We start from the raw sequence: 15,538 nt of genomic DNA, 5'->3' as shown, positions 1-15,538 counted from the left end.
AGCTGCGCACGTGCGGGCCGAGACCATGACACAGCAGCAGCAGCGCGGCCCACGGCCCAGCTTGTTGTGCGTGTCCGTGTAATGGCTCGCGGGACTTGCTAGCCAGCCTTTCCTCAAGGCTTGGTCGGTTAGTAAGGTTATGTAAATAACCTTCTAACCTCTTTCCAACTAATCACAACACAACACACACAACCCTAGGAGAAAACAGAGAACCCTAATTCTCTCTGTGCCTCCAAAGTGTGTTCATCCCAAAAGCAAAGTATCTTGATCGATTGTCTAAGATACGATAATCAACACGGATCTGAACGTGTCGGTGAACCAAGTAGAGGAACGACAAGTGGAGTTCTTTGTTCGTGTTCGTTGACATATTATTGGGGAAAACACGCTTCGAATGTAAGTTTCCTTAATCTGTGCTTTATACATGTTTCCTGGCTTTGGGGATTGTTTCCGCACATGTTATTATGTTTAACTGTATTCCCCTACAGTGGTATAATGAGCCTTATGTATTCAAAGCATGAATTAGCATGATTTATTGTTTTTGCATCTGTCGAAAATTTTGATTTTTTGTTGGATTTTCGGAATTTTTTTACAAATTATTGGATGAATTGCGTGATAATCAGGTCCAAAATAAAACATATTCGTTTTTTCGAGTTTTAAAACCCTAATCGGATTAAAAACTATTTTCTAAGATCAACTCATGAGAACGGAAGTGCAAAAACAGGCCTCGAAGTGTCGTTTTTTGGGTGTTTTTGTTAATTTTTCATTAAAAATTAAAAGTGTCGGACAATAATTCAATTAAAAGGTCGACCTAAACTACTCGGAATTGGTTGAAATTTTGGTACAATGTTGCTGGGTATATTGTTGATCTATGGTAAAATTTTCAGATTTTTCCGATAAGTATAAACCCTAATTTTGCCTTTCCCCAATTCGTAAAATTTGAAACCCTAATTGAATTTTAATTAATTTTGGTTTAATAATTCGGTTAATTGGGAAAGGGGATATAATTTCATGGGTCAGTGGATAATTTTAAAAATTATTGGATTAAAATTTTGAATGGTTTCGTTAATTTTAATCGCATTTAAACCAAATTATTAAAAATCTGAAATTTAAATGTTAATGAACGATTTAAAGCTTCGGATTTTATTAATTAAAATTTCAAAAATTTAATGTTGATTCGTTCGTTCTTAAAAGTTTGAATATTGTTAGCCCTTGATTTAATAATTTTACGAAATTGGATTGTCGTTGGTGTTTATTAAATCGTTAAAAATCGTTGTTTTTCGAAAATAAAAATCGTAACCTTTTGAAAAATAATATTAATGCAAGTTCGTGAAATTAAATTTATTTTTAATTGAGTTGGTCTGTATCACGAACCAAAGGCACGAACACAAGCATGGTGGACGTATGGCTCGTCGAGCCATACGGGGCTGCTGTGCTTTGGCCGAGCCGCAGCGACACGGGCAGCAGCAAGCGTGCTACGTGGCTCGTGCGCGCTGGGCGAGGAAGGGGCAGGCATTGCTTGCGGGGGCTGCGACGAAGCAAGGCAGAAGGCCATGCGACGTCCAGCGCACGAAGGCACAACGGCGCAGCGCAGGGGCAACGACAACTGCGGGCACGCGCGCGCGCGAAGGCCTGGGGTGTGCGAGCTTGCTCGTGCGCCTCATGGGCCACACGCAAGGGATTGGGCTGGGCGCAAGCCATGTCCAAGTACATTCAAAGATAGAACGTTGAAAATTGTTTATTTCGTTGGGCTTCGTATATTTGCATTAATTTGGGCTAACGGGATATTTAATTTAATATTTTATTTGCTTGGGCCGGGTCGCGAGTTTTAATTTAATATTTCATAATTAATTATCCGGAATAATTATTGGTTTGAGTGGGAGCTACTAAATGAAATTAAAATGGAATAATTATTTTTAATTATTTTCGTAGGTCGCATTATTTTAATTAAATTCATTTTTAATTAGAATAAAGTCTAAGGATTAATAATTTGGAAATTGATTAATCTTTTAGGTCGCATTAATTCACGTAATTCACATAAATACTTTCATATTTATATGGGCCATTCGTTTTAGCACACGAATGGGTGAATGCATAGAATGTATATGTTTTGTAATGCAGGTACTCCAAAGTGACTAGTATGTCCATTTAGGATAGTTAAATACAGTCTGCGTACCGTTCTATCTTTGAATGTAAAGTTTTAAATATGGTATGCGTACCATGGAAATTTTTGATGTAATTTTATTATTTTCAAGTATTTCTAAGTTTAGAACTTTAAGTTAGCATTTGAACGAAGATTCAAGACGATGCCAAAGTAACAAGGAGGTGATGAAGATTGGATGCTTCAAGACAAGATGTTTTGGGCCATACTAGATCACCATTTATTTATGCAATTTAATATATATATTATGCGTGAATGTATGAATATATGTATGCTTTGCATGAACAAGTTGTTTCCTATGAATCGATTAGATTAAGTTCACTCAATAATCGAACCAACATAGAAACAACTAGGTCCAAAGTAATATTGAGTTTAAAAATTGCGTTCCAAATCAAGCACTTACAAAAATCTAGGGATCTAAGATAGTAGGTTTACGCTAAAGCGAGGTGCTATTTTAGTTGACTTAGGTGGTAAGACGTCCTAAAGGAGCACGTTGATTGTGGTTTCAACTCAAACAACAATGGCATTATGTTGTGGCAATGGGATAAATTATGGTATTAATTTATTAACCAAGAGTAATTTGGAGATTACTAGCAATAGGTTTTGCTTACCTAAAATCTTAAACTACTTAAGACATGCTAAAGCTGCTTAAGGATTTAGGACTTTTGGGGTCTTGGAATCGTTTCATTCATTTTGGACCATGTTTTTGCTTTTTGCATGAATGAAATGTTTAATAGCTTTGATGATTGCGTGAATGCTTTTATTTCAAGTTATTAAATTATGATAAATGTTTTCTTTGCTAGTTCATTCTGTAGAAAAGTACATCTTCAACCTTATTGCGTTCGGACAATAGAACTGCGATATTTCCTCGATCGATTGGTAACTAATTTTGAGAGCGATTCTCAAAGAAAAGGAGAATGAGAGCGTATCTTGAATGCTATTTTCTTATAATGATCTTCATGGTTGTTTTCAAACTAGAATTTGAATGGTAGACCAATTGGACCTCATATATTCAGAATACTGGGTAGTTTTGGAATAATGAAGTATTGAGTTAAAGACTCATGTATAACCAATGGTTAGCAACCAATTTTCTTTTGATTCGATAATGAATTAGACTCATTGGATGTTGTCATTCAAAGTGAACAAAAGAAATGGACTTTGTAAGCGTAACAAAGTAAGAAGATCAAGAAAAGAGTAAAATCTTTAGGACTATAAGAAAACGTGCTAGAAAGGATAGGAAAGGGGAACAAAAGAAATGAATTCAATATTCAATTTCTACCTTGAAGTTTATGTTCAAGAGAAACGACTTAGCAAATAAACTCCTATGCATATTAGATTACCGCTTGAGGTTCTAAACTCTTGTTAAGAACTCAAATTCCGGGAGCTAAGTCTGGTTATTGACCTACAAGTGGGAAATGAAGCAAAGTTGTGCTACATTAATTGTAGAGTCATCATGTTTGTTTTAAAGTCCTTCTAAAGGCTGGAACTTAATGGTATTATGTTCCATTAATCATCATAATCAATTTATGTTTGGACAACGGAAAGACTCACAGTAAACAAAAACATTCGTTGAGTGTTTATTTGAATGAAATGGTCATTTAAGGGTTGAGTCATATGATTGATTAATAAACAAACGAATCTCTTCCCACTCAAACTTCAGAAGGTTCAAATCAAACATTTTGATTTGTGTTCCACATATCTTTGGCCATGTCATACGACTATATCAACAAGTCAACATTCTAAGATTCCATGGCATGGATTTCTGAAAGTTGGTTAATTTAAGACACGTGGGTCTTGCTTGTTGAACATGACATTGAAATGGACTATAGTTAGAAGTTTCTAGACAATGAAGTTCATGGGCCAAAGATGGATTTTATGACTTACCTATTTCACAAGAATTTGAGAAAATATGGCTATATTTACTCAACGTGAAATATGTGAAATGCTTCAATGCGATTCACAAAAGGGTATAAAATCAACTTGGCAATAATTTTGGAACATCTAGGCTGGGTCAAGGTGATGTTTGCATGAGCCAAGAAAGATTATCTAGATTGTTTATATGGCATTATGACAATCGAAGCTCCATAAGAATATGGTATGTCCAAATGGAGAAATCGGAATCTATTCGATTAACGATAATCACGACTATTTTCCTATATAGTTTCTAATTACACTCTCTAGTGACTTTCACACTAAACAAAGTTGTCAAAGCTAAGGATAAGATGTCATAAGGATTGAACTTCGGTTCAGTACATCTTTTCAGTACATATATATCTAGGGTTGTCAAACCCAGTGGGAGTTAGTGTTTACATCAAAAAAACTCAAGAATAGATATATGTTTCTTTATGAGGGACTCATAGAAACAAAAGGTATTGATTCTACCACAAATCTGAGAACATATGGTTGTTGCTCTAGATAATGTCTTTTAGGAAACCATCATATTTCCAAAAAGGCAAGTGGGAGAAAAATGACTCGAATAAACTTCGAGTCAAGCAACAAACAAATGTAGGATACTTAGGAGTCTTTGGAAAAGCTCCGCACTTAGAAGCCTTTGGAAGAGCTTCAGGAATAGAAGTGCTTCAAGAGAATCCTAATACTCAAAGGACTTGAGTAATGTCTTTATAGACACTAACGTTTGATGTTCAATACCTAGGTAAATCGTATAAGGAATAGAATTCAACCAAGATAGATACATAGATATCTTGAGGAATGAAAACTATGAAGACTTTGGAAAGTGCTTCAAAAACATACGACTTACAGGTTAGCTACGACGAATTTAAAATTCCCAAGTATGGTTTGAGGCCATCAGAAACATAAGTATGGTTTGAGGCCATTTCATCCAAAGTACCTTCATCTTGAAGAATCAAATCTATGATTTGGTTGATTTGCATAAAGGGTTCACTCCCATTAGTTGCAAACATGTTTTCTAAACATAGAACGTTGATTTGCATAAAGGGTTCACTCCCATTGGTTGCAAACATGTTTTCTAAACATACAAAGTTGATTTGCATAAAGGGTTTACTCCCATCGGTTGCAAACATGTTTTCAAAACATACAAAGATGATATTGTATACGCATACAAAAGAGAAGCTAGATTGGTGGTTAAAGATTGTAAACAACTTCACGGCGTTGATAATGTTGAAATCTTTTTCACCAAGTCGGAATGCTTGAACTATTTTGGATAAATCTAGCAATCATTTCATATGGCAATATGACAATTGGAAAACAAAACACCTTACTCAATTGGACTTGAAGAAAGGAATTGTGTACATCACACAATGTAAAAGTTTTGGGTGCTAGATAAAAGAGCAAGCTTAAGAAATCTATTCGTAGATTGAAGCATGCAAATGGGAATTGGACCATATTTTTCTTTTGAGCAATCATAGCTTTATGAAAATATGGATCATCTTATAGATGAGGAGTTTAGTGGGAGCTAAGTCCAGTTTATTGGTTCTATATATGAGATACATATCTCTGTATGAAAATGACATTCAAATTCTAAATGGTTAGATTTGAAAGTATTTGTCAATATTAGAACCATGGCGAAACTTAGAACATACTGGGTTAAAGATCTATTGGATAGGATCTAAAGCGTTGTTTGGATTCTGTAAAAGTAATTACTAAATCAAACAAAATGGAGAGACTCAAAAGAGACTCTCAACCCATATGAGTAAGTCTAAGTTATGAATTCTTTAACTAAGTATAAAGCTAGGCTGTTATCACTAAAGTTAAGCATGAAGGACTTTAAAGAGGTGCCTTCACCTTATATCACATGGCAATGCCAAGATTTTAGCAAGATTCAGTGTCTCTTGAAACAGAATAAAGCTATAAGTTACATGGATGGATTTTAAAATGCGAATGGTTTTTGCATTACAATCAATCATGTATAATGTGATATACAGATCGCCAAGATAACTCGTGAACATTGGATCGCGACGAGTTTATACCAATCTCTATTGATCTGGATCAAAGATCACTAGAATAGTATCAAGAACATCCAATACATTTGGAGATGTAGGATGAGCACTTGATAAGAGGAAGTGAAGATAACTAAAGTTTTGATGCTACATGCATTTGCCTAAGCAAAAGTTGAATCTTGTTGTTAGGAAAACCACAAACATACACGGGCAATTAGGCGTCGTGATTAAAAGGTGGTTACATAGGTTCTAAACCATATGTGATGCATGGGAAACTGAATCAATGATTAGTTTCCAAGTTCTCAGTTGAAAGATGTATCTCCCACATCTATGTGAACTGGTTGGAGTATTCCAAAAGGAAAGCATCATTTGAAATTCTACATAATTAAAATGAATTCATTATTGCCTAAGAAGCAATAAAAGGGAATTGTTTTTAGTGGGAGTTCTTCAATGAACTCAGGTTGATCACAAGTCTGCTACCTGGATGATTTTCTATGTTAGATATGATTATCATTCTGAACATGAACGAAAGACTAGATCATTCTAGAAACATATTCAAAGATCTTTTCATCTTACATCGAAAGGCTTTCGATAGAAAAGATGCTAAGGATAGAAAAGTATGATAAACTAAACCTCTGCATTGAATGATACACAACATTCATATGCAGAAATGGAATCAAGTTTGAGTTCCATGAATGTTTTAAGTATTGGGTGAAAGGCCTATATCTGTAAAACATTAAATGCTTGATTTTGGGTTTGAGGCCCACAAATTGGTAAGTATTTGGTTTAAACATTTATCATTTATGAAATTATATTCCATAGTTCATTTAATCTTGGTTTAGTATTAAATGATAAGTCCATGTGATTCAAATCATTCAAATGGGATGTCAAGATGGATTATTCGACAAAGAAACACCCATAAGTGAACTTGAATATTGAAGTCACAAAGGATCCCTAATCCAGGTCATTGAAAGGTGGACAACCAATGACTAATGAAGATTAGATTGCAAGTAAATTACTTAGTTCTGTTTCTTGAACTAGAGTGACTGGATGTCAGAATCTTTTGCATAGATACTTATTGGATCTTGTATCGGATTGACCATGAGAACACTTTAAGAGATTGAAGTCGTGTCATAGGTAGTTCTCATTAATGGTGATTAGAAACCGTTCCTCAGAACATGAACGATTATGTCTGCTCGTTTGAGAATTAGTTCGCTTTGATGCTAGCTAAACGTCGCACCGTAAAAGGAGGCTATAAAAGCAGTTATTGGGCGTACTATGAATCAAAGTGAGTGTTCATAGATTGCAAGAATGGATTGTCCTCCTATCTTTGATAGGATATGGTGTTGTTGTGTAACAAGGCCTCTCGGAGAGTTAGATACTGTAAAATGCATGGCCGTGCTCAGAATGGTTAGGCTTAACCTTCTGCAAAAGTTTGACAGTTGAACTCTGTAATCCGAGAAACGCTTCTGGACCTAATAAGGATGGCTTGGATCTTACCTTATGTTCAATAATTAACACTAAGTGACAAAGGAATGTGGATGCACACTTGTCTGAATGACAAGTGGGAGATTGAAGGAAATATGTCCTTCACCCAAGGTGCATTAAGTCTAATACCAAGGTTCAGATTAATTGCGAACAATTAATTCAGTGAGATCAAGTGATCGGAACAGCTAGCTGGAGCAATGCTTCCGATCAGTGAGTTCTAATGGATATTGAACTCACAACTTACTCTTGACTGAACCTACAAGGTCACACCAATGACACGTAACAGATCACCGGATTAAATGAATCGGAAATTCATTTAATAGCTTTTCGGGAGTTAAGTTGGAAACGTATTATACGATACGACCTTGCATCGGAATCGTATATCGTATCGCGAATATTCGTAAGCTAGGCGTGACGAATAAATCGTATCGTACGACGGTGATTCGTCGTATACGAAACGATAAATAATATATCGGAAATATATTAAATCGCGAATACGAGGAGCGGCCCACGAGCCGAGTGCACCAAGCACTCAAGGCCCATGGGCGCGTACGCGCTAGGCGAGCAAGCAAAGCAACGCAGCAGTGAGGCCCATGGTCGAGGAGCTGTGCGTGTGCGGGTCGAGACCACGACACAGCAGCAGCAGCGCGGCCCACGGCCCAGCTTGCTGTGCGTGTCCGTGTGATGGCGCGCGGGGCTTGCTAGCCGGCCTTGCCTCAAGGCTTGGTCGGTTAGTAAGGTTATGTAAATAACCTTCTAACCTCTTTCCAACTAATCACAACACAACACACACAACCCTAGGAGAAAACAGAGAACCCTAATTCTCTCTGTGCCTCCAAAGTGTGTTCATCCAAAAAGCAAAGTATCTTGATCGATTGTCTAAGCTACGATAATCAAGACGAATCTTAACGTGTTGGTGAACCAAGTAGAGGAACAACAAGTGGAGTTCTTTGTTCGTGTTCGTTGACATATTATTGTGGAAAACACGCTTCGAATGTAAGTTTGCTTAATCTGTGCTTTATACATGTTTCCTTGCTTTGGGGATTGTTTCCGCACATGTTATTATGTTTAACTGTATTCCCCTGCAGAATGCACTTTTTCAAGATGTTGCACACTTTGCTTATCATAAACCTCAATGCAAGATCCAACCAAACGGGTATGAATTGTGATTTTCATATGTCACACTAGTCGTATCTTATTTAATATTCTCACACTAATCAATTAGTTAATGATGATTGATAATTTAATGTTTGTTTGTTCAGACATGATTGTGACATGTATGTAATCAAGTATATCGAAGATGGAAACGTTGATGATATACCTAACATATCCTATACGGTAACAACTCTTTTTACGATATTATTCCTTGGAAATTTAACTATATGAAAAACTGTAACTAAAAAAGTTCGAACTGTGTTTCCATTGATTGGTGTACATTTTAACGAAATTGCAAACGGCCGAGATGCGGGTGGAACGACTAAAATGTTTAAGTTGTCTTAGTCATTCTATTTTTCTTATCTCCATATCATACTACTTGTACATTTAAAATAACCATTAAAGATATCTTGTTCTTATTTAAGTAAGATTATAATACAGTTGAGTTTTCACTTGGAGCTTGATCCCAGCCGCCCTCTCAATAACGTGTAAATATTAGATTAATATGTTTTCTCTGTCAATTGTAGTTGATATAGGAAGAGGTTTTAAATAACACGTGGCACTTGTATTTGTTCAATATCGAAAGAGGTTTTAAATAACTCGTCTATTTCCTCATCAAGATTTAGTCTCGCATTTATTGGGCATTATTATATGTGTTTTACCTATAGTCTACTTCCTCATCAACATTCACTCGCGCATTTATCAGGCATTGGATTTTATTACATGCGTGTTACCTATAGTCCATTTCCTCATCAACATCCACTCTCGCATTCATTGGGCATTGGTGTTTATTATATGTGTGTTACCTATAGTAACAACATTCTAACACGTGGCGATTAAAACAACAATATCCATTACAATTTCAATTGTTGTCATTATTAGTAAAAACAAAAAACAACTACATATCTAGAGAAATTAAATGTGTAACACCACTAAGTAGTATATTGATATAAGTTTCACTATTAGTTTCATAGATGAACCCGCCGACCCCTTATTAATGTTAAACCAAATGTAAATACCCCTATGTCTCTAAGAGTTATTAGTTAGAGTTAAAGTAACATCATAACTTACTACGTACACCTTACTCACTAGTAGCATTCTTTACAGACCCAATAAGTACAACACACATATTCATTGCAATAGAAATGGATCTTCCTCATCAACATTCACTCGCGCATTTATCAGGCATTGAATTTTATTACATGTGTGTTACCTATAGTCCATTTCTTCATCAACATTCACTCTCGCATTCATCGGGCATTGGTGTTTATTATATGTGTGTTACCTATAGTAACAACATTCTAACACGTGGCGATTAAAACAACAATATCCATTACAATTTCAATTGTTGTCATTATTAGTAAAAACAAAAAACAACTACATATCTAGAGAAATTAAATGTGTAACACCACTAAGTAGTATATTGATTTAAGTTTCACTATTAGTTTCATAGATGAACCCGCCGACCCCTTATTAATGTTAAACCAAATGTAAATACCCCTATGTCTGTAAGAGTTATTAGTTAGAGTTAAAGTAACATCATAACTTACTACGTGCACCTTACTCACTAGTAGCATTCTTTACGGAACCAATAAGTACAACACACATATTCATTGCAATAGAAATGGATCTTAAAAATGTTTACCCATGAGAAAACCGTCACCCTAACCAATACCCATTATTTTGGTGGGGAAAATCATATGCTCATACCCAACTACCACAAAATTTACCTTTCCACTTTGAGATTTATTATGTGGGTAGCTACCGGGAGATATCGTAGTCCTTACTGACAGATAATAACTTAAATTTAGAACCATGTTTTTCTCTACGGTAACTACTAACCGATTACTCGGTAACGACCAAATGAAAATACTTTAACTAAATCTCATACCCAACTACCACAAAATTTACCTTTCGACCCTGATACTTATTTTTTGGGATACTACCAAGAGTGATCTTGGTAATTACTTAAAGATAATAACTTAAATACAGAACCATGTTTTAAGTTGGTAATGACCAATTGGTATACAAATATGGTGTTATCCATCCATGTGAATAGTTGGACCCACACATGTTCCACCAATATATAATACTAATACAGAAAACTCATACTTTTTATTTTGAGAAAAATAATAATTGTTTTATTATTTTAACAAATAATACCTCCATTTCAAAATTACTAATCATTTTAGTCCGTTTCATAATGTTAAGATTTATTTTATTTGTGAACAAGGAAATAAACAATCTTATCTTTCTTCCCCACAACACGTATATGTTTTTTCTCATGTTATCTCACTTTGTTCATTTTTTTTTCTACCACCAACCCGCACATATGTACTACACATTTATCCAAATTTATCAATATTTTTTGTTATTCAGCTACTTAGTGACACTCTAGTTATCTTACGTTTCTATTGTTCTGGGTAGTATCTGTATTTCGCATAGGCCATTACTACACTACAGATACAACCAAGGATAAACATTTAGTCATTGATACTCTATGCCATCGTTCCAGCAGTGGTGGTCCTGATAAATACATGCCAACGGAACTAGTTTTATCTGGTTATTTTTATTATGAATAGTTACATTAATGAACACTAAGCAAATACCAGTCAGATTACTAGCTGAAAATGTCATGCATTAAAATATTTCAGTGCTTCTGACTTAGTTATTGGGAAACGAAACAATACAAGGCTACAAGACATAGGTACCTACATGCATTCAATCAATGACATATGATTCAGGTACCTACCAAGCATGGAAACAGTGGGATACGACCACTCAATTCAATCGATGAACTTGTTGAAGACTTTAAATAAATTTTCAGTGCTTTTTTTAAAAGAAGTCAGGTATTGTTGGAAGACTAAGGTATGAAAATACATTGGTGATTACCATGGATGTATTCAAACCGTGGTAAATTACCCAGGTAACTACCCTGAAAGCAGAATCCGATGCATGTGAAGTTGATAACACCTTTATAAATAGAGGTCTGTTTTTTATTTCCAATACCCTTCACTTCCCTTTCTTTCTCATTTCAATCAACCATCCATATTTTTCTTTCTTTTTCCCGTCTTATTCTCGACGGAAATGGATTCTAATGTTCCGTACGTTCATCCTTACACAATTGTCATGAAAAACTTGCCGATAGAGTTCATAGGAGGGAAGCCAACAAGCAGAAGTCTTTCTTGGCTGAAACATGAACTCATCGGCCTTGGGTTCAGGGTAACCAAGGTGAGGGGACAATGGGATGGGTCTGGTTTCTTAGGATATGCCTTCGTTGATTTTGGGGGGCGCCAAGAACATTTTGAGTCTGCTGCACGATTGGCTAGACAATATGAGTTGGCAGGGCATGGCAGAACACATTACCTGTCTAATATGGAATCCCCGACTGGGATTTATGCATGGCTGGCTACGAGCACAGATGCTCGTCTGTTTAGAGGTGCTCATCTGTGCTATCAGACTGCTGATATAGCAACAATAGCTGGAATCAACGCGGAAACGACAATGCATGAGAGCATTAGGACATATGAAGCAGTTTCAGCTGGTTTGAACAAGATGTACAATCTTGTTTGAACGTCTGGTCCATGCAGTGATGGTGGTGAAGCTGGTGGTGCTTCCATGAATGATGATGCAGTCTCTATTTCATGTACTAGTTTTATTTCCTGTTTTCTGTACCCCCGTTTTAATTATCTAGTGGCAGCCAAGTTGAGCTATATAGGCCTTTATATTTTGTGTTTTTTTTGTTGTTTTTTACGTTACCCTAATAATATAAAATTATGTTTGTGTTTTATCTCTTAATTCGTAATCTGTTGAATCTATATGATTTACTTGTTTGTTCTCTTACACGTTTGATAAGTTTCCTAACTTCTACACGTATTTGGTAATTTCACTCAGCTACTAGACTATTATAGTTCAACTTATATGGTTGATGATGTTCATAAAGATACTCGGTAATGTCCTAGTAAGATACTTGGTAATGTCCTAGTGTGCGTGGTTATTTTAATCATCATCGTGCCTTGGTAGTGGCCACAAATATTCATAGACAGTACTATAATCAGGGTTTCTCACTCAAGTTTTGTAATATAGAACCATGTTTTGTACAAAAGTCGGTAATGACCAATTGGTATAAAAATATGGTGTTATCCATCCAAGTGAATAGTTGGTAATTACCCACACATGTTTGCCAATTTATAATATTAATACAGAAAACTCATACTTTTTATTTTGAGAAAAATAATAATTGTTTAATTATTTTAACAAATAATACCTCCATTTCAAAATCACTAATCGTTTTAGTCCGTTTCAAAATGTTAAGATTTATTTTATTTGTGAACATGGAAATAAACCATCTTATATTTCTTCCCTACAACACGTATATGTTTTTTCTCACGTTATCTCACTTTGTTCATTTTTTTCTACCACCAACCCGCATGTAGTACACATTTACCTGATTACTTTTTATACCACCAACCCGCATGTAGTACACATTTAACTAGTTTTATCTGGTTACTTTTATTAAGAATAGTTACATTAGTGAACACTAAGCAAATACCAGTCAGATTCCTAGCTGAAAATGTCATGCTTTGAAACTTTGCAGTGCTTCTAACTTAGTTATTTGGAAACGAAACAATGCAAGGCTACAAGACCTAGGTACCTACATGCAGTCAATCAATGACATATGATTCAGGTACCTACCAAGCATGGAAACAGACCTATGTACCTAAATGCATTCTATCAATGACATATGATTCAGGTACTTACCAAGCATGGAAACAGTCCTAGGTACCTACATGCATTTAATCTATGACATATGATTCAGGTACCTACCACGCATGGAAACAGTGGGATACGACCACTCATTTCAATTAATGAACTTGTTGAAGACTTTAAATAAATTTTCAGTGCTTTTTTAAAAAGAAGTCAGGTATTGTTGGAAGACTAAGGTATGAAAATACATTGGTGATTACCAAGCATAAGTTCAAAATGTGGTAAATTACCCAGGTATCTACCATGAAAGCAGAATCCAATGCATGTTAAGTTGATAACACCTTTATAAATAGAGGTCTATTTTTTATTTCCAATATCCACCACTTCCCTTTCTTTCTCATTTCAAACAACCATCCATAATTTTCTTTCTTTTTCCCCTCATATTCTCGACGGAAATGGCTCCCTCATACAAACAACCCCAAAAACCCCAAGACAATCATTCCATTAAGAGGGAAAATGAAGAATCAGGCAGGCGAAGAAATTTCTACGTGAATGTATATCTGACAGGACAACCAACCTACGTAGGGAAGGCAATGACAATGATTCGGAAACTTTGAAGTATTTTCTCGAACGATATGATGAAGTGGAGAAAGGAATTGCAGAAGTGAATAAGGAAATGGCAACCGGCCTTAAATTTTGCGAGGAAGAGAAGATAAGGTTAAAGTCAATTCAAAGGAATTTGTTCACGCCGCTTCACGAGGCATTACACATTGCAAACCGCCCTCAACTGTGCGAGTTTATCAAACAATTGCTTGACCAGTATGATGAAGTGGAACAACGGGTGAGGGAACTGAATCTAGCTATTGAACCTATTAAGAACACTGTATTTGATTGTTAAATTGAATTGTACGTTGGGTTTCTATTGCGGAGTAGATCATATGTTACTATTCATTGGTTTATTCATGTTTGGAGTCATTGTAGTTGCAGTAGTGGCTATTCAAGTAGAATTAAGATGTTATTCGAGTATTCTTAATTGGGTTACCTGTGGTTATCATATGTTAGTATTCATGGTATTCACTATTTCGTTATATGTATTAAGATGGATTAATAGAAATTCACTTCTTAATTGATTCGAACACTAATTTAACTTGGTAATTGCCAATCTTGCATTATGGTAATTACCTTTAGGTATCCCAATACTATTAACTTTATGGTGTGTATACCACCTGGCTATTACCACGCTGTGAATTGGTACCTACTATTCATTATGTGTAACCCCTTACCACTTACCTTTCTGTATCCTTTTTTCTATACTATTTATATCTATCTTGTTAAGCAATATGTTGATTCTTTTATGTGGAAATGATCAATCCTCAAAATATTTTTTTATACATCTTGAAATATATACGTTATTTAAGTTATAGATTAATTGGTTGTTTATTTTTGAGTAGTTTTGATGTTTGTTAGTGGCTACCTTAGCCGAAATTCGAATTTGAATTATTTAGTTGTTAGTTAGTAATTATATCATGAAGGCTTTTGATGTGAAAGGTAATCACCGTCTTGCATCCCCAGGTTATTGACACTATGCCGTGTGTTGTTGGCAAGTACCAAACTTTGACATGGTACCGGCTAGCCTTCCAACGGTTCCGTCAAATCACCTGTTTACATATTCCGCTTGTGGGACCCAAATTATATGGTTCTAAGAGATTTCGGTCCTGATTTCCTTCCGTCTACCTCTATTTAAACCGTAGTTCCATTAACAAACCTAAACCTAGCTCAGTAACAAATTCGTCAAATCCCCCAAATTTATTCAAGTAATCTTCCAATTTTCCAATTAAAATTCCTTAGCTAACAAAATTCGGCAATTTGCCCCTATTATCAGCATGGTTCGCTTTGTGAAGCAGGTAATTTTTGAAAATCTTAAATTAGAGTTCTTCGTTTATAAAATTTGGGGGATTCTTAATCTGGGCTTTAAAGGTCAATTAATTGTTGTAGGTTCATGGACCACGTGGTTATTGTTATTGTGGAGCTCCTGTTTCAAGGCTAACTGCTTGGACTCATGAAAATCCAGGTAGAAAATTCATTGCTTGCAAGTACTATGATCGAGAAACGA

The 15,538-nt window shown here is 35.5% G+C and overlaps 1 protein-coding gene across 1 annotated transcript; it reads left to right on the top strand.

The window, feature by feature from the left end:
• Positions 1 to 11,805: 11,805 nt before the first annotated feature.
• Positions 11,806 to 15,144, top strand: LOC130471854 (protein INVOLVED IN DE NOVO 2-like). Its single transcript, XM_056842184.1, has 3 exons — positions 11,806 to 12,275; positions 13,993 to 14,308; positions 14,998 to 15,144. Exons 1-3 carry the CDS (start codon positions 11,806 to 11,808, stop codon positions 15,142 to 15,144), a joined length of 933 nt encoding a protein of 310 aa, XP_056698162.1.
• The last annotated feature ends 394 nt before the right edge of the window (positions 15,145 to 15,538 follow it).

Source organism: Spinacia oleracea, chromosome 4 (genome assembly GCF_020520425.1).
Source record: "Spinacia oleracea cultivar Varoflay chromosome 4, BTI_SOV_V1, whole genome shotgun sequence".
NCBI lineage: Eukaryota > Viridiplantae > Streptophyta > Magnoliopsida > Caryophyllales > Amaranthaceae > Spinacia > Spinacia oleracea.
Note: the sequence above shows the minus strand (reverse complement) of the source record. Positions and strands in the feature narration are given on the sequence as shown.

Coding starts and splice junctions, on each gene's coding strand:
- LOC130471854 (XM_056842184.1), top strand. CDS start 11,806: ATGGATTCTAATGTTCCGTACGTTCATCCTTACACAATTGTCATGAAA. Junction 12,276..13,992: donor TCAGCTGGTTTGAACAAGAT/GTACAATCTTGT, acceptor TATATCTGACAG/GACAACCAACCTACGTAGGG. Junction 14,309..14,997: donor TTGAACCTATTAAGAACACT/GTATTTGATTGT, acceptor TTGCATCCCCAG/GTTATTGACACTATGCCGTG.